The 23984-nt window shown below is 43.6% G+C and overlaps 1 protein-coding gene across 2 annotated transcripts in view; it reads left to right on the top strand.

Annotated features, from left to right (window-relative positions):
• The window catches only part of LOC118513138 (cyclin-dependent kinase 14), a 117452-nt gene that overhangs the window by 80679 nt on the left and 12789 nt on the right, over positions 1–23984 (top strand). For both annotated transcript variants that reach the window (XM_036058563.1, XM_036058564.1), the window contains 2 exons: positions 12862–13058; positions 21110–21201. In XM_036058563.1, the coding sequence (XP_035914456.1) occupies positions 12862–13058; positions 21110–21201 (289 nt within the window). The remainder of the gene's footprint in view (positions 1–12861; positions 13059–21109; positions 21202–23984) is intronic.

The following is a 23984-nucleotide window of genomic DNA, read 5'->3' as shown; positions in this document are numbered from 1 at the left end:
TTTCCATGTCACGCTGGTAACGACTCAATTCGACTGCTTTCTTCCGCTCAATGGCTTCTCGTTCCATTAATTTAAATTAATCACTTGGCTGGGTAGTTTTGTCCACCTTCCGAGAACGCTGTACGTTGGTCGGTGTGTTCGTTTGTGCCAAAGGAAAAGTCAGACAAAAAGCTGCCTTAATGTTTCGCGTATACGCGCGCCTTGCTGAACGTGAATGGAGGCGCCTGGTGGTTGGTCCCATCATCTAACTGGAAGCACGTTAAGTGCTGCTGTGTTCATTAATTTTGCATTCAATTCATTTCGGTTCGGTCACCACTTCGCTTGCTGTGCATCGCAATTTGCTTTATGGAAATAATTTTCCACCGTTCTGCTAATATTTAAAATCAATTTAACTACCATGCTCAAGATCCCAATAACAACAAAGCAAACAGAGAAAAACACCGTACTTGTATGTGTTCGCAAAAGTTTCTTACGCTCAATCATTAATTTTAATTTTTACGCAAGCACTCGATCCGCCCGGAAGCCATTCCATTAGTGCAACATTTATTTTCGTTACCGATCGAACATTAAAACTAACGGCCGAGTTGGCTGCCAGCCGCCTGGACCTGTGGTGGCAAAGAAGCCACACCACTACGAGCTTCAAGGCACTGTTTGCTGTTTGGCACTGTTATTGCTCGATGCCATTTTCAAATTAGAATTTGTATTACGAGGTGTGTATATGTGGCTCGGGTTGGGCATCGCGTCGTGACTTTTCCGTAAAAGTTTTATCATGCAGTCGTTGGTTTGGGGGAAAGAAAAAGTTTTTCCTGCTCAGCCCGGCCGATGCTTTGATGCTTTGAAATTCCTTGGAAAACCGGGCTCGAAATGAGCGGTTCCCGAGCATGTAAGCACTAATCGGTAGTGGGAGGAAAAAAAACTTTCATCTGATTCGGAACCGTTTCCAGGCTGGTGACTACAGCAAGAAGAGCAAAAAAATGGGAAAGAAATGCTCCCACATACCACTTAAGGTAGCGTGTTGTGCCAAAACTCGTTAAATAGACATTTTTCCTCGTTTGTTGAACAACACCAGGAAAAAGGAAAAGTGAGCAAAAATCGAAAATAACAACCTTTCGTCGTTTGCTAAAATGTTCTAAAAGAGCTGCTGGAGAGAGAAAGAGAGCTCGAGCGAGTGAGCACTTCAAACAAGATGTCCCAAAAAATATTCGCCCACTACTACCTGCCTCAGAGACCGTTGGAGACAGTGTGGGAGCATAAAACCGGTCTAGACTGGTTTTATGTTGTGAAGTTCTCTTGAATGTTGTGTATGCCTGAGTAAACTCCCTGCCTCCGCCTGCTCCCTAATTTCATGCCTACGGACAATATCGTAATGCAATATTCTGCTGTCCTGTAATGAAAATCAGAAGCGCCTTATTTCGTAGGTACGGTTCGGTCTCGCTGTGTCGCTTGATTAAAGTCGCTGCTCTGGACACTTCCAGGTCCAGGGATGCCATTTTCATATTCAAGCATCGCTCGCTTCATCTTTAACCATATCCACTTGACTCGTACTACGGCGCGTTTCCAATGGTTTTCGACTGCAGGACACTTGACAAACTGTTGGCTTGTTGTTGGTGACACTGGTGCGTTTTGGTCTGCAGACTCCGTCAAAAGCACATCGACCAAGAATATCATTTTTGGCCGCTGTCTCGCTCTCACTCCGAGAGTAAAAGTTATTGCCCTAAGTACTAAGTAATCCCGCTGGAGCGAAATGTTGAGGCAAAAGTTGTCCCAAGACAACGCGCGCGGCAGGGTTTAATATTGTAAGTTGGTGTTGCAAGCTGCTGCTGCTGCTGCTGCTGGTGGTGACAAAATCCAAACAGACGCAGGCAGGTTCACTCCAAAGTCGGCTCGAGCCGAAACTCGAGTGGTGCTGGAAATCGTTGGCAAACTTGTGGGGGGGGGGGGGGGGGGGCACTTTGAATACGCAAATTTATATGCATAAGCATCGGTGTAAAAGTTAGAAGTATTAAGTGCGTTGTGAACTTCACAATAGTTACAGAGCTGTTGGAAGGAGAATAAGAAACGGGGACCGACCTGGTGGCGGCCCGTTTTTTGGCTGCTTGTCGAAAACTTGTTCTTAATGCGCTGGGACAGGTTCTCGTAGGCGCTCACTGTGGGGTAGGGTGACTTCTGCATAGTTTTGTGTGTTTGGGTCGTGAGAATTAAACGTTCCAGAGCGCCTACTTAATGGATGGTGATAAATAGATTATCTCAATTGGTTATTAATTAGAAGCACTGTTGGAATATAAAAATTGAAACAGAGGAATATCGCATACTTTGAAGTACCGCTAATGTGCCACAACATGTCACTAATTTCGAAAGCTGTACACAACTCCAGCTAGACATTTCGTCGTCTGCCTCCATCCACTCAGCCCAGAACATAATCCACCCCAAAGACATCAATTATTCATCGGATCAATCTTTATTAATACGCACTTTTTGACACGTGATTTGCGAAACGAACAAGACAGGACCGTGATTGGCTTTGGCACGTGATGCGGAACCTTCTTCGGCCGGTGAAAGTGTTGCTTGTCTCGGGCAAGCAAGCCATCAGGATTTCCCCTGAAGCATCTCGCTCCCCCTCCCTCGCTTGTGAGTCTTTCTTTGTATCAGATTGAGTCCCGTGTTTTTTTTTCTCCACATTCACAGGTGAGCAAGTGGGCTTGAGGGGGAGAAAATCGAAATCGAAAAATCGATTCGAAAACGCAGCCCTTCGTGTGTATACCCTTGGTGGATTCGCCCAACCTTTTTTTCCCCCCGCTCGATTTCCCAGGAGAGATACCGGACGCTTATGTTCGTTCCGCACGCGCCATTGACGTGTGTGTGCGTGGCGCGGGTGTGACTGATAGGTTCTAGTTGTTCAAATTCAATTCCATTCCCTAGAAGACAACAGAGCGCAGTACCTTAGGGTTGGAAGCGTTATTTGGCTGCTTTTCTTTTCGGTACGCGCATACTACAGTTTACCTGTGTGTACGGGCGAAGGAATGCTTCTCGGATTCACCGACGGAATGCTTCACTCGGCTCGGTGGTGCGCTCGTTTTGATTGGATGGGAAAATATATTTCCGACCAAGGTTTTCCAGTTTGGGTAAACTTTCCCCGGGACACTACGCTCCCACAGGAATCGATCACTCAATTGAATTGATTTCGGGGCTTTGCGATGCATGCAACGTAGATTTCGAGTGTGGGGGGGTGGTTTGGTAGATATGTCTTCCTCCTTCCAATCACCGTATGTTGCTTGTACGCGGCTGTGCATGTTTCTACATTAGTTGTACATAATCTAATAAGCGAAATGTTATCCGATCCGACTGCAATCAATAAAGAACGTGATTGCAATTGGAGAGGTACATGTAAGGAATTTTCGGTAGAAGTACAATGTGAGCAATCGCTGGGCAAAGAGCAACACGATATTGCATTTAATTTACAACTTAATAGAGCTCCTAACTAATATTCTCTTAAAGTATGGACTAAAGTTGGAAGACTATTGGAAAAAAGCTTCTAACGAACCCGACCCATAAGTAGCATCAGCAACAACGACACTGCCCACGTACTTTACAATGATGTCTTTATCGTCCAGAACCGATACGTGACCATAGTTTACTGTACGATAACAACGCTGCTATCCTTCGTTAGTGTACGGAAATGGTGGCTTTCATTCATCCATTCATTACTCTTCCACCCAGTCCATCGGGGTCCAAAAGGTCTGCACGATTGTCTGGCACGAAAGTCTCCCGGGACAAAGGCATCATCGCGCCCACCGGAAAGCGAACGATGGAACGATGTGCACATACTTATGAATTACTATAATATAAATTTTCATTCCTTTCAAATTATCCGATCTGCGCACGGCGAAGAACACTCCTCGCAAAGGTTCGTTCCAGTGTGCAATGGCGTGGTTTTCCCGTAGCCCAGTAAAAGCTCGTCAGCATCATTAAGATTGAAATGGATGATATCCAATCGTTGGCGGAACATTCTCGATTAAAAGAATGAACCGACCAACCGACGGTGAGCCCATGTGTTGGGCTGTTGAGAGGAGTGGAGGTCAGACCTTGACAGTTGACGCCACCAGGATGTCAACAACATCGTCGCCGACTTCAAGGCGATCGATTTTCATTCTGGGCAACGAGCGTTAAAACTTTTACCACAACCGACCATTTTGGGGCCGATATTTTGACGAAATATATGGCGACAGATTTGGACGAATTCGGCGAAGCTTTGTTGATGCGATATGACTTTATGCTCACCATAATTTGTTATTGACGTGTTTGGTTATGGTGTGCTTCGGGCAATGGTGGGCGCCCTTATTTTTCGTAGCTGCGTAGATGTTTATGCAAATGAGATTATGTTCCGATAAGTCGATTCGATTTTGGGTTTGTTTGGGGCGTTTGGGAAGCTTTTACTTTGATTTGGGTTGGTACGTATGTACGACATGCATTTTATTTACAAAATAAGGTTTAGCTGAACGTTCTGTTTGATTGGGAACACTTTCTTGTACTTTAATATATTGAGGAGAAAAAATTCAATTTTATTGTTACTTCTAAAATTTCCCAACCAGCAGAAGAGCATAGTCAACATTTCTCACGAAGTTACTGTCATCTTCATTAGACGCTTTTTATTTTTATTTCTCGAAACTATATGAAAAAAATTACCCTTTTACTCTATCGCAGAATGAAAGTGGAAAAAATTCTAACAAAATTGGCAAATAAAATCAACAAACTGCAACCACTCTAATGTACGCGTCGGATGCCACGAATGTGTGCAAGCCAGCACCCAGCACCGAGCGTGGACAACTATGTTTACTTGGAAGCAAAAAAGTTGAAGTAAAAACAATTTCACTGCTCGGGATGGCGGCGTCGGGATACGCGATACGCGAGCCGAGCCCCCGCTAGGGAAACAATCGTACATCAAGCCACTTTACGAGTCGCATCGCCCGCCGGGACGACGGATGCATTCGCTGGAAATTAAAACCGGCGTCGAACGTTGCCTTCGGTGTGCCTTCGGGCGTGTGGCAGGATATCCGGCAGTGCTGCAGTCGCGCATCGGTCGGGATTGATAAGTGTTTGGGAGAATCCTTTTAGTTGGAGTTGTGGAATTTTATGTCGGAAAGTGGATTTTTTGTGATAAAGATATAAGTTAGACAACCTAAAGAGGTATTGATCATCTTGATTCTTCAACTTCTTGAAGCACCTTAGTTGCTAGAATCTATAGGTCCTTGTATATCTTGTCAGGTGTTGGCTGGAGCCTTCTTTTACCAAAACCGCATATTGAATCATGTCCAGATCGTCTCCTTGTAGACAGGACTAATTATCCAGCATTGGGTAAATATCAACTCAAGGCAGTCAGAAATGACAGGCCGAGATCCCTGCAGGTTGTAGTTCCATAAAAGCTAACTCTAATTCAACAAACTTATCATCCTTTTCGCGACACAGTCCAGGATTCACATCAGACGACAGTCGTACTCCTTTTTTTGTTGCTATCTTTATGCTTATAAAACAACTCTTTTATTATCCACCTTCTTGTGCACAAACTACTAACCCTTGGCTCGGCGCACATTAAATTGTCCCGTGTGCAGTTGGTGTAGTTTCCGTACCAATGTTTTTTTCCCCTTATTTCGTCGTACTCATTCTCCTCCACCCAACACCGAGCTAAAGAACACAAAACCACACTTGAAGGCAGCAGACGAGCACGCGCTCCCACGAGAGAGCGAACGAAAATGGTATGCCTAACGCGTGCACGTACTCCCCCGGATGCAATGACATCACTTTCCTTCTATGCATTGTGCAAAATTGCATTGTTACACGGGGTGCATCGTCGATGTGGTGCAGTACAGCAGAACTTGCAGGGAAAAAGAAAACAACCACCACCAACAAACGATCAGGGATCAGTGTAGCGTGGTGGTGGCGTGCTTACGCCCGGGTTCTCTAACCCGGGGCGAGAACTCACAAAAAAACGCAGCTAAGCTCATTGCAAGCCTGAGTCAGACACTTCCGTTCGGTACGCTTCCGGATTGTGCTGGTCTAGTTGGTATCATTGTGCGTGGGGACATTTTTTTCTTCTCCTCTCCATCCGACCTCTTCGGCTGATGGCGCACGATTGGTGGAGTCACCCAACTCCAACGGTCTCGGGACAATAAAATGTCACAACTTTATGCGCGCGGCGAACGTGAAGTTCGTACTTTACGGTGTCGCGTACGGTGTTGTCTTCGGGAAGGGCTGTTGTCGCAAGGCTCAACGAGAAAAGGGTGTTTGTCGCTCCGGTGGACGTAAGTTAAGCTCTCTGTTTAAATATGCACCACCAACCATTTTGCCTGCCGACCAGCAGCGAACGCGGGACCAACTGTCGTCGGGACAGCAAGCGTGGAAAAATAAACCAGAAAACACTCGTAGTTCGAAAGCGGAACAACTTGATGCGATAACTGTCGCCCGGGATAATAGAACCCAGAAACGGTGCTAGTGACCCAATTTCTTTTCTTCTCCAACGTGGCAACAAGAATCCTGATTGTGGGTGGGGGGATGGTCTGGTTTCGTCTGCACGGTTGGCTGCGTTTTTTTTTTTCGTAACTTTGTCGCTGATGAATTTTCCATGTAAATTAGGTTCGCCGTAACACCATTCCAGCAGGCGTCCAGACGTGTACGACCGGTACGGAAAAGGCTGGTTTAAAAAAGTTAAATAAATCATGACACAGTTAATTTCTTTGCCTCTACTTTTTTATTTTGTGCGGGCGCGTTACCAGGCGGCGCTGAACATTTGATATCTCCTCGTGGTTCTAGGCAAAGAAGAACCCCACATGTGGGTGAAGGTCGTTAACTGGTGGGCTGTTTTGTGTGTAGTACATTATATTTTACGGCGTTTTACTTATACTCGCTATGTTACATCTCCCGTTCAGGATTCTGATGTGCGGGCGTAACGCCATTTTTGTGGATTCTTTCGGCCGTCCTGCTTTCACTCTCCTCTCTCCAAATGTCGGGTGAAACAATTTGTATGAATAAATCATACCGGTTATGCCTGTTATGAACCTTAAACTGTGCTGGGCAATGTGCAGCCCGAAGCTTCATCGCCATCTGATGGAGTTACGTTATTGAGTGTGTGTGTATGTGTGGGGTCTCATCTTGTCCATGGTTTGGGTGTGTGCTTTATAATGAATGTGTAAGCTTTTTCCCCCCATACCTTTCTGAGCTGAGGACTACATTTTAACACAGCTTTTTTGTGGCTTGTTAAACCCCCCCTAAAAAAAGAGAGAACATTCTTGCTCGTGCCGCGCGAACTGCCATTAGGTTGGTTAAAAGGATTTTAGGAACAGCCAGCGAAAAAAGGCGAAAGATTTATAACTGCTGAAAACAGCGAGTACTTTACATCCTTTTTGGGCAAAAGGTTTCGACTTTTATATGCTTTCTTTTGTGGATTGGAAGAGTTTCTTGTTTCTCGAGATTAGAATTTACATTTCGAGACTTCAATCTCCGCGAAAGCTTTCTGCAAGAATTGGCCATTATGAAAGCTGTATCCGTTGTTCTTGTTGTCGTAGAAGAGGCTGATTGGTAATTCCTTTAGATTTATTGCATAATTTTTCTCAACCTGTTTATATTATTCATGCAATTACTAAGCAATTGCGTTGTTCAGAGATCATCAAGACTCTGATGAACCCGAATGAACAAAAAACACGGATAAAGAGGAAAGTATGCTTTTGTTTTGACACTCACTAGCCCATTTATGTCAGTGATGTTCATCTGTCATTTTCAAGTATAACGGAGTAACATACACCCGGATAAAAAGTCCCCAGATGAACGGGTTAGCAGTGTACTTGATAATTATTTAGTGCTTCGTTAGAAGATGAAATATGGCAAATAATAGCGAAAATTGTTTGTCAAATTACGTCATTTAGTAATTTCATCTTGGCTGTAGTGTAGCGATAGTCCACCAGACACCTCAATGTTTTTCTGGTGAACGATGTGAGCTCTTTCACACCTCGCTAAACACAACAACCAACCATCCTGTGTCCACCAGTGTGTCCTGTCACTGTATCCCGCTCATCCCAAAGTCAAAGGCATTCTAAAACGCTCCCAGACGCTCTGCAAAGAAAAAGGAATCCCGTTTTTTACGGTCAGATTGGTGAAAATGGTTACCACTTTCATGACAATCGGGGTACGTTTCGGTTCCAGCAACACCAGCTATGTGTTGCTTCTGTCGAGCGAAACACACGCAAGACGACAATACCCTTTTCCCGGGAATACAATATGGCCGCCGGAAATGGGGTCGAGTGTGGATGAATGTTTCTCGGTCTTTTGCCCCGTAGCAAAAGGTTTTCGGTGAACTGGCCTTACCATCACAACACCCATTGTCAACTTCCTGCATCTGCTGCAAGCCCTGGGCCGGTCATTCCGGATCCAGTTCGGCCCGTGTTCCACCCGAGAGCTATCCCAGATGGTTAAAAGATAAAATGGCGAAAATGGCATTCAAGGAAGCGACAGGACGACAGGAAATGGAGGACTATCGATGGGGCGCGAAACGAACGCGGTCCGGTTGCCCGACGGCCACCGACAGAGAATGATGTGTGAAGATGATAGTCATTCTTTGCAGCAGCAGCAGCAGCAGCATTAGAGCAGAAAAAGCCACAAAAAAGTCCTCGCTCTGGGAATGAATGAACACCGCTCGGAAATAGCGAAAACCACATAACGGTTCAAATCGTCAAGCGACCATGGTCAATGTGACTGACTCTGGAGATCCTTTTCCCGCCCCTAGGGTGATTCGGTCCTGATGAGGAGAAAATGTGTAGGAAAAACACTCGGGAAGGAAAACAGAAACGGAAGGATCATTTTGAATGGTCATTATTTTTTACAATGCCGCAGCAATAGGGGGAATCGGACCACGGCACGGCTCGGCGATAGTCGACCTTTACGATGGGCCCCCGTCGCTGGGAAACGGTTAGCCAAAAGTGTCCGTCATCTGTGACCGAATGATCCCGTGTGTTGGTTGTTGGATGGTTGGGGGCTTTGTCCTTTTAGGCATTAAGAATCGTCGCTCGGGCGAGTTAATCTAGAATTTGAAGAAGCAAAAGAAAATGGCCGAGTCCTTTTACCTTAGGCTTTGGATTGGAAGTTATTTTAAAAGATAAAAATGTCCTTAAATAATCTTTTTTGATAAAAAAGTGTAAAAATATTATTAAAAAAGTAAAGCAATATTTGTGTTGGGGGGAAAATTCACTTAATATTCACCACACACCTACTTGCTGCTATTGAAATGCTACCTGAGCATCGTTATAGGGATTTCCTTTTAATGTTTATTTAATTTTTACGACGTCATTTGGGCACTTCTCCACTTGGTCTATTGCAACCCATCAAGCCATTTAGCAAGCAAGTGTCCATGGCTCCAGTTTGGGTTTTACATGCCAGATATAAAAATGATTCAAAACAGATCCCAAAATCCGAAAAAAACGAAAAGAAACCAGATGCTCCTGACCGGAAGACGGCTGTACGACGATTCCTTTTAACCGCAGCTGACGCAAAACAATACAATGAAAAAGGCGCTGCTGCCGATCCAGAAACAGAAGCAAAAAAAAAACACACACACAGTTTCGCGAGACAGATAGCGGACACTGGAAACGAAGAATGCCCATTTGGTTTATTGGAACCATTTGGAGAAACATTTTCACTCCACTAAGTACCCGTGACACCTTTTATGTGCCTTGGGGTTTTTTTTTACATCCGCCATTATTCGGATGGCCTTTTTCGGAATGGCTAATTTTCCAGCCGACGGGTAGCAAACGGTGCCTGTTGAAAATGGTCCTTCCACACCTATAAACACCTCACCAGAGGAGCATGGTGAAATAGGTCATTTGGAGACGTTTTTTTTTCGTGGTGTATGTCTCGCTAGCTTATAACTCGTCAACAATTCGCCTGTGTTGGGGGTAGAAATTTGTGAGCGAAAAGAAGAATATTAAAAGCGACAAATTGGCTAATTCAAACGTGTGCGAATTAATTGTCATTTTTATTGCAGCCGTCATTCTTAATGTCCTTTTTCGTTCCCGGGAACACACGCAAGCTTCTGCTGCTGCTGACGGCGTTCGCTTTGATCTGAATCTCATTCTCCGGGCGCTCATTTCCTGGGCCGTTCGCAATCTGGTAGGGGAGATTTTTTTTTAATTTAATGGCTTGAAGCTGCTTATCGTTGACCTATCTCTCTATCGAAGTAATGACCTTTCCGAAGCGATCGATTATCACTTAGCCTGGCAACAGTCAGTAAAATTTAATTTGTACGTCTTTGTTCATTATTGTCACTCTTACCTGTGCGCGTGTTTGGGGAAGGGGAGCTTAAAAGCTTTGATAGCAGCTCTATTAAATTATTTATAGCCTTTTAAAGAATCGAATTGTGTAAGCTACACGGCGACTTTTTTTTTTGCTCTCAAGCTGCTCGTAATGATCGCTTGCTCGTATGGAAATAGTCATCCCGGTGTTTCATGCTCTTATCGATTGGAGGGGAGAAGATCCATTAAGAATCTAGTGTGCCTTTCAATGAGAAACCTGGGAAAGAAAGAAAACAGGGGCCGAGAGCCATCCACCCGGGTCGAGCAAATCGCAAATACCACCACGAGTCGCGGGAAGCATTAAAAATTAATCAATAATCCACGGTAATGGAAATTTATTGCGGATCGCGTGGTACACAAATAGAGCGAGAGCTCTCTCTCTCTCTCTCTCTCTCTCTCTCTGTGCCCGGAATACCGGAACCTCCCGGAACCACATTTGAAGCCAAATGGGCAGTGAAATTGATTTGTCGGAATGTGCGCGAAGAATTCTTGCTGGCGGGGGTTTTTTTTTCATCTTGTCCATGCATCACGACCAAAACCGATTGCTGATGGTCCGCCTTGCTCACTATGTTTTCCCATGTTTATGGTGATTTATGGGACCTGGCTGTTCGTTAGCGGTTTAATATTCAGTGGCTTAGATCTCCGGTGTGAGAGTGAGTGTGTGTGTGCTGCGTGTGTACGTGAAAATTTGGGGTCGATTTTACCCCGGTTTGTAGTATCCGCTCTGTAGCTTTGGTTCGATTAATTTCACACTCAATTGAGAAACGGTTTTCCGGGAGTTTGGGTGATTTAAAGATTCATCGCCTGGCGAGGTTTATTTTAATGCGTATTACAATCTGGGCACAGGGGCGTTAATCTTGAAACACTGCTCTTCATTATAATCTTAAGTATAATAACACAAAATGTCGGAAAATATCGTCCCGAAAAATCTTTATCCTTCTTAAAATCCTCCCTTTTTTTCCTTGAAACAGCACGGTTCGAATTTCCATTTCTGTCGATGAATAATTCCTTGCCCAGCTAAAAGCTCTGCTGCTCCACGAAAGCTTACTTCTCCACTACCATCCTACCATCGGGGCGGAGGGTACCGCTCCGGGGGAGTATTCAATTTCCACCGGCAGGCACACCACCACCGTCGCAAGCTATCATAATCCTGTGTATCGTTGGGAGGCACATTTCCTTACCCGCCCACGGGTAAAATCACTTCCGGCAGCGGTGCGAATTAAATTTAGCTCCCGTTACAAACTTCCACGAACCGCACCCGCCTGCCCAGCGCGTGATTGGTAGCATAAATCCTACGGTGAGTCGTGGTGGCAGTAGTAAGATGCACTCGGGCAACGTGCTACTGCGGGACGAAAGCTTTCTAAGACTTGAACTTTTCTCAGTATCTCGGGAGGCAAGAAGGAGGCCGAGGGAGCGCAAATGTTGTTATAATCCAGTACTTGAGATAACTCCGCTGCGTGATGGTAGTGTACCAGTACCGCTCGCTAGTTGATACTGCACAAACAAATTAAGCTGAATGAATTTCTAGCGAGGTTATAAGATAAATATTTGTCCTCTGCGTTGGTGGTTGCGATGGGCTTAGGAATGGTGAATGGCAAGTATTGCAAAATTATATCACTTTCCTTCTGCCTTACGGATGGGGCGGATATACATTATGGAGGCGTCCTTGGTAATGCAAATGCGTTACCGGTTGGTGTGTTTCTTTGATGGACTAGTGTGGCGGTTGCATCGATGTACAACGTCTCTATCGTGTACTCACAGCCGTTCTCTATCGATAGTGTTTGAGTAACGTACAAGTTGCAGTACATTCCCGGAGTTGGGCAAATTGTTTAACTGCGTATACTTTACAACTCGGCAGCAGTGTGTAGTGGAGTGTAAATAATACAGAAGGAAGTTGCACTTCTTCCTGTGCGCTGAGGGCGGTTTGTTTGTCGTGCGATGGAATCAGTTTCAAGCAGTTGGTGAAATTGATGAAGTAATCAAAACCGTCATAATGCTGTGAAAAGTTAGACTATTTGGTTTGGTGTGTTCCTTGGAGAGATTCGATCCGGTCGACAATATTCAATCGATCCTCTAAATCTGATTCTTAAAAAAGGTGATAGAGATCTGATTTTCCTTCAGATCTCTAGTAGATTCTATGTTACGACCTCGGTTATTGATCCTGATCTCTTGAATTTTTAGTTGTAGCTGTGTGGATAATCCCCCTATTCTGAAGCTCTGTATGAATCTTGATCTGAATCCCGATCCGAATCAGGATCCAAATCTGGATCCGGTTCTTAATTTGAATTTGGATCTCAATTAAAATCTAATCTCCTATCTGAATCTGGATCCAAATCAGAATAAATTGCATACCAATGAGAATCTTTGGAGATCATAAATCGAGTCCCAAAATCTCTTCCTGATTCTTTATCACAGTGCGTATCAACAAGCTCTCATGCTTATTGACATTACTTCCAGTTCTCCAGCTCTAGCCCAATTTCATAATTGTTGTAACCCGCATTTTTCTCCTTTTCCCCAACTTTTCTTGCAGATTGGAACAGAGTAAGCGATCACGAACGCGTCCATCGGCAACTGTCGGTATCGTCCGACAGCAAGCTGCTGGACGACGACATCCGGGAGGAAACACGTGTGATAATGCGACCTAAGAAGCCACCCCGGCCAAAATCCGAAGTGTTCTTGAACAAGCATGACCCGCACCCGAGACGAAAACGGTTTAGTGCATTCGGGGTAAGTTTTGACACCGTTATTCTATACATTCTTTTCAGCTTTCGCTTGACAAGCACCCGATAACACCCTTCACGTGCGCGTCAATCTATTTAGCAGTGATGTATGAAGCTTCGGGGTGGTTAGAACCGTTTATGCTCAAAACACTGCAGAAAGGCACTATTAATCATGCACAGTGCGAACAAAACTCCACTCTTTGGGGTGGTTTTGGGTGAGGGAATATGTTTTCGATATATATTTTGTACTCCGCTCAAATGTGTCCCGGACTTCTTCAAAAAACCGGCGTCATGTGCTTTTGAAGAACGAAAAACTCGTCCCGAAAACTGGCAAAAGGCGTACGGGTCTCGACACGATAAAGTACTTGCCCAATGTTTTGGGGTGGACGAAGCTTTCCATCCCATAACAAACCGTATGAAGCTTATACACTTCACCTTTGAAAAGTTCTCTGACAGTTTTGTTTTTCGCTTTTTTATATAAATACACATACACTTTCTATTTTAAATCCCCCTTTTTCCCACCTTATACGCTGGTTGTGCAAAATGATGGCACGACAAATGACGACCTATCCGTCCGGTAGGGAAGGAAAACCCACCACCCATTCAACCCCTTTTCATCCGACGAAAACGTGGAGCGCGCACTGACGATGTAAAATGTGGAAAAATCTCGTTCATTCGTTTTGACGTTTTGCTGCCCGGCTCTCGTTCATTTGCATACGAAAGCAAGCAAGCAAGTTTTGGGCTGCTGCTGGTGCAGTGTAGGGTTTCTGTCTGTTTGTGACTATCATTTTTATTTTTACGCTTTTGTTGGTTTTCGGTATTACTTGCCGCCGGGTTGCATTGCTGATGATAGGGATTTTATAACCGACAGGCAAACAGTATAATGCTACTCTACTGCTGCTTCTGCTAGAGAAAGTTGATGGAAAAATGGAGCAGCATTTGGGGCAGTTCTTTGTTTTTGAACTGGTTGGTGGACAATTTAAACACTTGCTCTCTCACTTCCTCTCCCGCTTTATATGTGTGGTTTATTGTGGCTTTGTATGGTGTAGTTTTAGTTTTATTTTGCAGCAATTTGAACCCAGTGTGCAACACTTCCAGCAATCTTTTGTTATTAGGTAATCTTTCTTTCTTGGAATATTTCCTCCAACTGCTTGGTCCTTTAATAGTTTTTTTGTCAATTCCTTCTTCTTGTTTCTTCGTGACACTCTGGGCATGATATATGCATAACATTCGCCCTTCCAAGTACACAATTCATAGTGATTGCCCAACCTGGGGGAAAATCATCATAAACTATGAACGGCAGAAGAGGCAGTACGTAATACAGAAACGCCAGAAAAAAACTCCATCTTAACACATCTCCCGAACCGAGGGTGAGAGATCGTGAAGGTAGTTATGCATGGGCACGAATCCTGGTCTCATAAATGATGCATAACAAAACGCCTCCCCGCAAAACTGAACTGCTTTTCTGTTATCTGGCTTCCAACTTTTTCTGTGGTAAAAACCTTGGATTTCGGTTTGAAGAGCGTTGTTAGTTTTGTTACATAAAATGGAAATATTTTGTGGCTTTGGTTCAGGCTACGTTAGAGCGCTATAAATAAGTATTATTATGCTAGTACTTTGAATATTTTCCAAACCTTATTCTTAATTTATTATTACTTGATATCTTTACGTTCATTTGATGTTTGAATTTATTTGCAAAGACTCGCCACTACTCTTAGCTCCCATTGGAAACACCGTTCAATCAACTACAATAGCACGAAAGTGCCAAATGTATGGTTGATTGTGTGGCAAACGAACACCATTCAACGCAAGGACTTAACTTTTTCTACATTTACTTCAAGCGTTTGAGTGGTTGGTTTTGCTGGAAAGTTTTTCCAGTTCGTTTGCCCCGTCTTTTACTTGGTGTGCAGCGGGCTTTCTCTACCGTTTCTCCATTTTCTTTTCGACGTACCCCAATGCCCCAAGTTGAAGCAACGAAAAGTTACTACTACACTATTCCCTTCTTGCAACTGTTTCCGGGTTGCAACAAACACCACCACATCACAGCAATGGGGAGTGAGAAACAGTAAAAAAGCAAAAGTAAATGCATCTTCACAAACCGTACGTTAACAAAAAGCTGCCGCAAAGGAAACTTTGCAGCATCGTCGTCGGCGGCGTCGTCAACCTCCCAACGAGCATAAAGGGCATCTCTTAAAGAAGCTTCGGTGGAATGTGATTTTTGCCCCCGTACGGAAAGCTTGTGAAAGGTTACTCTTTCAACCAGCTCAAATATAAGTTCCGCCATTCGGATGGCTCGATGAACGGGAGAATAAAAATCAACTGCGTGGTGGTGGCAACAAACCTGCGGGAAGTTGCGATAGTGGGTAAAAATATTTGAATATGCTTCGCAATCAGAATTTATCTTCGGAAAGGGAAAAATTGAATTTCATTGCCCCGAACCGGAATGCTGCGGGATGTGGGAGGTTTGTATATGGAACCTAGTGACGTTGAATGCTTTTTGATATAACAAACAGAAAACTTTCGAAGAGTTCACGCGAGTGAGTGGAAAAGCAAAGGAATTGATTTGAAAAAGCTGCTTTCATTTTGAATGCCGAATACTGGTTTTTAAAGGAATGGAATCGTTTTCTGCGCAGATAGGAAGTAAATGTTCGTTATTCCATTTTGCCATTTGGTATTAGAGTAGTTTTCGTAATTTACATATTTTTTTAATAGTGAATTAATAAAAAATATAATTTCCATGGAGACGCCTGGTATTTCATGCACCTGCGAAAGGCATTGAAAACTATCGCTTCCAAATATTTTTGGTGACATAATCAGCAACATAATTTATCTTCAAGGATCTTTTTTTCTTCTTCTTGTGAAACTCTTTATGAAGGCATGATTAGCTCGCTTTATTTTTCTTTATTTAGGAAGCTTCACACCAAATTAGGCAACTCCATAAACCTTGACAATCAGCCCAATCCCCCACTTGACAATCAGCAGCTGCGTGTAGAGTCGGAAATATTGTCGTCAGCGACAATGAGAAAGTTTTGCTCACCTGGGGGCACACAAAGAACCCAATGTACGAGTGAAAACATAGCCGCAGGGCCCTCACTCTCTCCCTCTCTTGTCCTCACACTTGTCAAAACAGATCCCTTGAATAATGATAACAGGAGCAGCGGGTTCCAGCACCAGCAGCAGCGGTGGTAATATTCATTTTATGCATAATTTTATGCGCTTCATGGGTGGAAGATAGGGACCTTGGTCTCCGGTAATAATGATAATAATAATAATAAAACAGGCGCTCAAAATTGCCGCAAGAGTTTTCGGCACGCCACACTTACACACACACACACTCACACGTACCCACCGTCCCGTGGGGAATGGGCCAAAAACCGCATCATTTTCAATCAAATCCACTCTACCATGGACCACCCCTTTCATTCCCTTTCTTCCCTTCCAGGCACATGTTTCCCCCCCCCCCCCCCCCTGCACGTGTGTACTGCGCACACGGCAGCTCGTGACCTATTTCATGGACGCCCTTAAGTGGACGATTTATCCAATGCACACGCACACAGACACATGCGAGTGCGCTCTACCAGTGTGGGAGCCTAGGCGCCCCAGAAGTCACACTTCAAGCTCGACTGATCTTAACGACCTTACCGAGTCCTTTTGGGGCATGGGTTTTGTGGTTTCCGCCGAACGATTGGCCTTAGTTTGGCTGGTGAAGGTTGCTGGGGGGAAGAGTGTGTACGTGTGGAAATTAAATTTCACTTCCGGGTATATGCTGATGATGATGAAACAAACTTGTTCGTCGTCAGTCGCGATCCGTGGGTCGTTGTATGCTGGGTAGAAATCAAATTGCCAAACCCAGCTGTCAGTTGTGAATTTTCCATTCACTGAAGCATTGCGCCGGTGATGGGTTATTAAAACGGTATAGAGTCACACACACACACACAAACAGCTGTAGGTTCTGGGATTTCTGTACCAATTATGCTCGAAATGGTGACCTTTTAATTTGACGTCCACAACTAGCAAAAAAAGAAACACTCAACGGTAAATTAAATTCCACTAACTAAAGCGGGGCATTTTCCATTGCGATGATTGGTTCTATTTGTGGCTTTGCCTTTTGTGGCGGGCGTAGGTGCATATCCTCTTACCATGTTTGGTGCATTTAATTTCATACGTACGTACCAAGCAACGATTGCAGCGCGGTTTAGGACTCGTGATATTTGATTGAATTCCATCTAAAAATAGATTTTGATATGCTTCTGAAACATTGCACTTAAATTCCATTTTATTTATACTTAAAGCAAGGTTTTTCACCATTTCCCTTCTAAATTAGCACTAGGTGGACATTGATAAAATGGCACCATTTTGTGGATATCAAAATTACATTCACACACCAGCAAAAGCTTCCCATTGCTTGAGTTGGGGGAAATCATACCAGAGCACGTAACCAAAATTTATCCTCAAAACGCACCCCCTCGCACAGTAATGTGCACCACGGTGTATTAGCATATTCATTACCAGCTCCATTTTGTTGCTAATTTTAGCTGCCATTATAAGCACTCCGGCTCTAGCGTTTCCTCTCATTTTCATATTGGGGACAAACCTGGTGTGGCGAATGGTTTTGGCTCTACGGGAGCGAATGCAAATGTAAAAATCATTTCCCCGAAAGGAAAGTCCTTCGCTGGCCCCTGGGGGATGTACTTCAATGTCCAGCTACTTGGGGGGGGGGGGGGGGACATTGAAGTCATCAACCATGGCAAAGTGTACAGTTCACCGTTACTGATTCCATCCGTCCGCATCGTACTGGCTGGACTGTGTAAAGTTCGTGAGGTGGACGTGCGTCAAAGGGAATGGAAAAACGACACCACAGCATCGAGCGTAATATCATTTTGCATAACTTTGGCGAGTGCTTGTGAAATGGAATATCACCGAGAGGGAAATTTGGTGCCACAAAGAGAGCTTCCAATGGAAAATTATGGAAAATTATTCTTCTGGTCGATCAATTAATTTTTGAATTTAATAGACTTGATGTTCCTATCGTTGGTTTAAGCTAAACCTTTTACGCTATATTTACCATCTAGTACAAGAGTTGTTGTACTTTATAATCCACTCTCTCTCTACCCTTACGAATAAAATCACAGCAAAACTCAATCCCAGTTCCCGTGCACAAACACCCGGTTGCTAAGTTGTGTGCAAAATTTACTGACCAAACACCGTAAAAGTAAAATGCTTCGCTTTCACTTCTTCCAAAAGCTTCGAAATAGTACGTTAACGCTTCCCAGCTTATCCTGGGGCGTTAATATACGAACAAACAGTGCCCCACCACCGTCTCACCCACCCACCGTAGCCCTGTTTCTTCCCCAAACACGATTATGTCAACACATATTGTCGACGCCGCCACATCGTAGTTACGTGGTGGCGTGTACTGCTGCTACAAGCGATGCTGGTGTAGTAACATACATAACCAAAAGCAGTAAGCGAAAGAGCTTCACTTTTTTTGCTTCTTGGTCCTCCTTCTATATGGCAAAGGTTTCAGTGGTAATATATCTTGCCAGAAAGATATTGCTGCAGCCCAGGAGATCTCTATCTTCCCCGTGACCGGTTCTTCTGGTCATGAGCTTGCTCCCCCTTTTTTCGTGGCAGCAAAGGCAGCACCAGATTGCAACGGATGCAGTTTCGTTTCATGCAGCTTTGTCCTTTACTTATTCCACCCCAACTTCCCACCCTCGATGGTTCATTGTTAAAAGGATCCAATTTTACACTCTTCCACCCGGATTTGCACGGGTGCGGAAATGAAAACGTTTTCCAAGCTTTTCCACAGCTCCTTTACGAACCTAGTAGAAACCCGGTTCCGCGCCCGGGTGGGGATAAGGCAGCATAAAGAAATCTATTTTTCTTTGAAACACAACCACACCGCTGGCTGGGTGTTTAGCCCCTGGGGGGAAGGGCTTTCAGTCAGGCGGAAATTTACAGCCAAGCAATGGAATAAGTTTTACAACGTAAATATTTACCGATCACACGCCACCTTAGAGAGAGAGGACACAAACCTAACCGACCGCAGCGAGGGTTTCAACCTTTTTCGATTCGCCCGTTCGATCGTGGTGCTGTGGGGGGGGGGGGGGTCGTCCTCGAAGAAGGGATAACGTGACTTGACGATGTTATTGGTGGTGGTGCATTTGGTTTGGTGCACAGGTATTCAGCAACCACTGCTCGTGGTGGCCACCACTGAGTGTCGCGCAGTAAATCTTTACCCCAAAAAGGCATCGCAAATGGTGCGCACCGTGGGAGTAATTGGAGGGAAAAATGAAACCTTTGACAAATAGTGTGGCGTATTGGGTACAATTTATCGAGGTTGCCTTTATTTATTTGAAGAAGAAAAAAAATCATCAGAATATTTCTAAAAAGTTATTTGTAGCTTGTGACTGCTATACTTTTTTAGGAGCATCAACATGAATAATAAAAATTGTATTTTAAAGTACTTTTTTATATTTACTTAAACAATCCCCATGAACCAAACAACACATTTGGCGCTAGCAGCTCTGTTAGTGCTTTTTTTACGTCCAAGTGTCTTTTTCCAGGCAGGATATGCATTACTGTTTGCTTCGTTTTGGAGTTCGTATTTTACTATACTAACCATTCCATCATGTTCCATTGCACCAAAATGTGTATTCTGCTGAGCTATGAAGCTCGGAAAACCTTTTTCGGTGACGGTATGACGTATCCACCCCGAAGGAGAAATGCTTCCCATCCGAAGGGTTTGCACTGCTGGATTGGACATCAGCAGTTGGCTTTTGGACCAAAAAAAAGGTGGTTCTTCTTCCATTCTTCCATTCCATTTGGCTTACACCAGCAACCGGAAAAGCGGAAGTAATTCCGTTGCAACAAAGTAACGGGCAACCGGCACGATTGAATAACCCGTGCGCTGTTGATGGAAGGAAATTGTTGGGGTCATTTTCATCGGAATTTTGTAGCTCAGGTGCAAAAGTCTTTTGTATGTGTGTGTGCTGAAAGAAGCATAACAAATTCGCGTTGGTAGGATGGGAAAGCTTCCATGGAATTTATGCATTTGGGTTGGACTTTGCACTGCAGCAGAGTGAACACTTGTTAGGTCTCTCGCCTCTAAACAAAGGATTTTAGAAAACTGTTGGAAGGTTACTTCGTCTTAGTAGGGTTAAGTTAACAAATAAATCTAAAATATTTCAAATAGAAAATAAATTATTCAAAATAGTGAATAATTTACCTATATTTTAAAATTATCAATTAATTGATGCTTAATCAGCGAGGATAATAAACAACGTAAAAGGTGTTCACTACACCATGAATAACAAATCACTGTCCTTTGCTCAGTTTGTTGGTCTTTTACTCTCTGATAAAGGTTATGTTTTAGGGGCATCATCGTATTTATCTTTTTTTTTCGAATTCATACATCTTCATCATAACGTCCTTTCGGATTCCCAAAATAAAATCCACAACAGCCGGTACTGTCCTTCTCGATCTTAAAAACGGCTCTCGCCTAGTGTCTGCGATAGTTAAACGGTTAAATCTGTTAAGGATTTGGATTTGGAGCACTGTTTTACGCATCGCTTTCGCTTGATCCGACGAACCGTATCTTTACGGGTCAGCGAGAATGAAACAGTTTCAGCAAATGCTGCTTGAAGCTTTACGTGTACGTGTTCCGCCTTCCGGCCTCATGCTGGTAGAAACATTCTGCCTTCTTAAGCATTCCTGTCCAAAGATAGTGCTAAAAGTTTTATCAGGATACGGTCCGCCGGATGTTTAACTTTACATTTTTTATGTATTTTTCCCTTGCATAGTGACCATCTAAGGTTAGCGTTTCCTTTATTGGAACATAAGAAATGCAAAACTATTGCCCCATGTTTTCTTCAAACCGCGACCTTTTACTTCTCGGAACGATGATGCTGTTTCTTAACGGGCATGAAATACCAGGCGTCTCCATGTAGTTTGGAGTTTTTCCTGATATTTATAAAGTTGTTTTTTTTTAAATAAGAATAAAATGTACCAAATTATTACAGTGACCATAATTTTGTTTCTTTTACTCTTTTCCAGGGCGACTCGCCATTCGGCAAATCAGATGCTTACATTAAACTAGAGCAGCTCGGTGAAGGATCCTACGCAACGGTATTTAAGGGTTATAGCAAGTGAGTATGCTACACATTTATTACTTTCCTTGTGCCACATTTTTATCCCCCTTTATCGACGTGTCTTGGTATGAGAAAGGAAAATGCTCCGAACCTGTTAAGTGTGTCAATATGAGAAACGAGACCAGGCAAAAAGTCCATCACATTAAAAAAGCAAAACAGTGTGCCCCTTATTTTGATTCTATTTAATGGAAAATCAATTACCCCCTTAGAACACACACGCACAGTGGGGGTTTATCGTGTCCTTTTTTTTCCTTCCAAGCATTGATCGACAAAATACAATAAAAAAAACACACACACACACACAATGAGCGTTCATTTTGTCATCCTTTCTGTACCAACATCTTGACACGCATAACAACCAATCTTCTCTCCAAAATGGCCTCCAAAAAAATCGCACAGGCTATTGGCTCGTACACGCGTGACATGGGCACGTATTCCGACCTAATCCTGGACAATTTGCCAACGATATTTGTCCACCCGGAATATATCCGCCCCATGGGGATATGAAACAAGGGAAGAGCGAGAGGCCAGAAGGCAGACCAATATCAGCCAGCCATTCAGGGCGAAAACGGTGAAAGCGGTCATAAAGAAATTTAAATTTTATTGCATTATTTATGAAAATCGACCTCCATAAAATGGCGACGGTGACGGCGAGCTTGCTACTCACTACTACTTGGCTACGCACGCTACTGACATGCGTGTGTCAATATTGGGCCGATGAGATGAGTTTTCCTTTTTCTTTTTTCTTCTTTGGATGGGATTTTTTCTGGATAACATAGTCGAAAACATGTCAATAGAAAAAAGTGTCATTTTACTTCGCAATTTAAATCGATTGCTTTTGGATTAGAAAAAAAACAGTATCGAAAAAGGTTCTTTATTCAGATAAATATAATATAATACAAAAGTCTTTAGTATCTCAAATGTCTTAAGCATTTCTCCATTTCATACACAACTTCTTACGTAAAAATACAATTTGCTTTCAGTGGAACATCATAAATTATGCTCGCACTTCGCGTTACGTTCATTTTCGTCCGTATTTTAATGCTCTTTGTTCTATTCTCATGAGTATCATTTCACGTTGCCTGTCTGCTCCTTCATCTGGTTGTGTGATGTTGCAAATAAAGGTAACGGATACCGCACCAGATAGAACAGTTTTCCACCACCCGAGCCCGAACCGCTTCCGTAACATTGGTGAGCTCGAAAAAAAAAAACAAACAATAAATCTTGATTCCAGGCGCATAAATTTGAAGCGCAGCATAGGAACGAAAACAATGTTCGCTCTATACACTGTACTACATTAAAGAACTGTTTCTTCTACCCGAATACAACAACAAAAATGTATCATAAATCGTTACGTGATGCAAGTGCTTTGATGAATTTTGTGGCGTGTGGGAAACACGGTGGGAAAGCTGGTTTTTCTTTTTCGTTTGTGGTAATGTTTCGTCAGCCCGGTTCGATTGAGTGAAAAGATCAATAAAGTTGAGAACATTTTGCAATCCACGCACAACACACAGCACGTACCGCGTTGGCGAGCGATAAATATTCGCTTTGTCAAGCAGAAGCACGACCCCGTGTGGCCAGTTTTACGACCAAACTTAAACGGTCGTCTCGGTGAGTTGGTACGAGGGATACTTTTTCCGAGGGTTTTCCTTCTTTCATCTACACAAACTGCATTGACCTTTGCGCTTTTCAATGGTTTTTGCGTTTCTTCGTAACTCAAACCCATCAGCAAACGAAACGAAACATCTAAATCGCAAATAAACACAGACGGTGACGGTGACGATTCCGGAGTGTCCTTCTTCCAAGAACGATCGTCAATATCGTTCCTCTCCATCTTCCGCCATTGCGTATTCGTAGTTCGTCCGTTTTCACCGCCAGCGTTTTATCGCGATTTTAGTTTTCCACTTGGCCGGGGATGGCCCCGGGCCACCGTTGTTTGATATTCCGCACGCAGAAAAGGTCACCCGCAGCTGTCGATGATACGGATGAAGGGACGGCACACAATCAAGGCAGAAAGCTGCCAAAGTTTGCTGGTGCCGGTGCTGCAACAAACCGCATAATGTGGAAATTGGCTTCCCTTTTTCGCTCTCGCACTCACTCTGGAAGTTGTCCCCTTTTTTTTGCTAGCGCTTAAGTTTGCTTGTTGTGTTTAAAGCAAGCGAGCAGCGAAGGAAAACCAGTTGTCTTGTGAGACAATGGTGGTGGCAAACAGCAAACTTTTTGCGTGGGATTGGTCTTGTTTTATAGTTTTCTTTTCAGCGTCGGGAAACAAGTTTTGATCGAATCCAAACAAGATGGGTATTGTTGAAACCTGCAGCAGTTTGTTCGACCTACCAGAAAGATAGAGGTGATCCATTTCTTATGATACGCTATTTGGAGATATCTGTATTTTTTTCTGTGCTTAGAAAATAGATGCATAAACCTTTCAAATCACAAAACACGTATATTGGAAAATTCATTTGAAAAAAGAACCTCAATAGAACGCTTAATCCTTTCACAGGAAGAGCTCGATTATAGCATCCTTAGTGCGAATTAATCCGACCATGACAGTCATCATGTAACGTCCGACGATTTCCGTTTTCCATTCCGCTAATCTGCAGGCAGACATTCCCTAGAAAAAGGGAGCGTGGAAGTATTGTTCTACGAAACTGATCCTATAACGGGGCTTAGTGGAAGTGATTAATGGCAGTTCCAAACAAACTTAACGTCGTCGATTCACCCCTTTTATGTGCTTGCTGACGGTTAACGCCATTCAACGGATCATTGCTTCCGGCTGACGA

The sequence above is a fragment of the Anopheles stephensi genome, chromosome 3, assembly GCF_013141755.1.
Source record: "Anopheles stephensi strain Indian chromosome 3, UCI_ANSTEP_V1.0, whole genome shotgun sequence".
NCBI classification, from domain to species: domain Eukaryota; kingdom Metazoa; phylum Arthropoda; class Insecta; order Diptera; family Culicidae; genus Anopheles; species Anopheles stephensi.
Note: the sequence above shows the minus strand (reverse complement) of the source record. Positions and strands in the feature narration are given on the sequence as shown.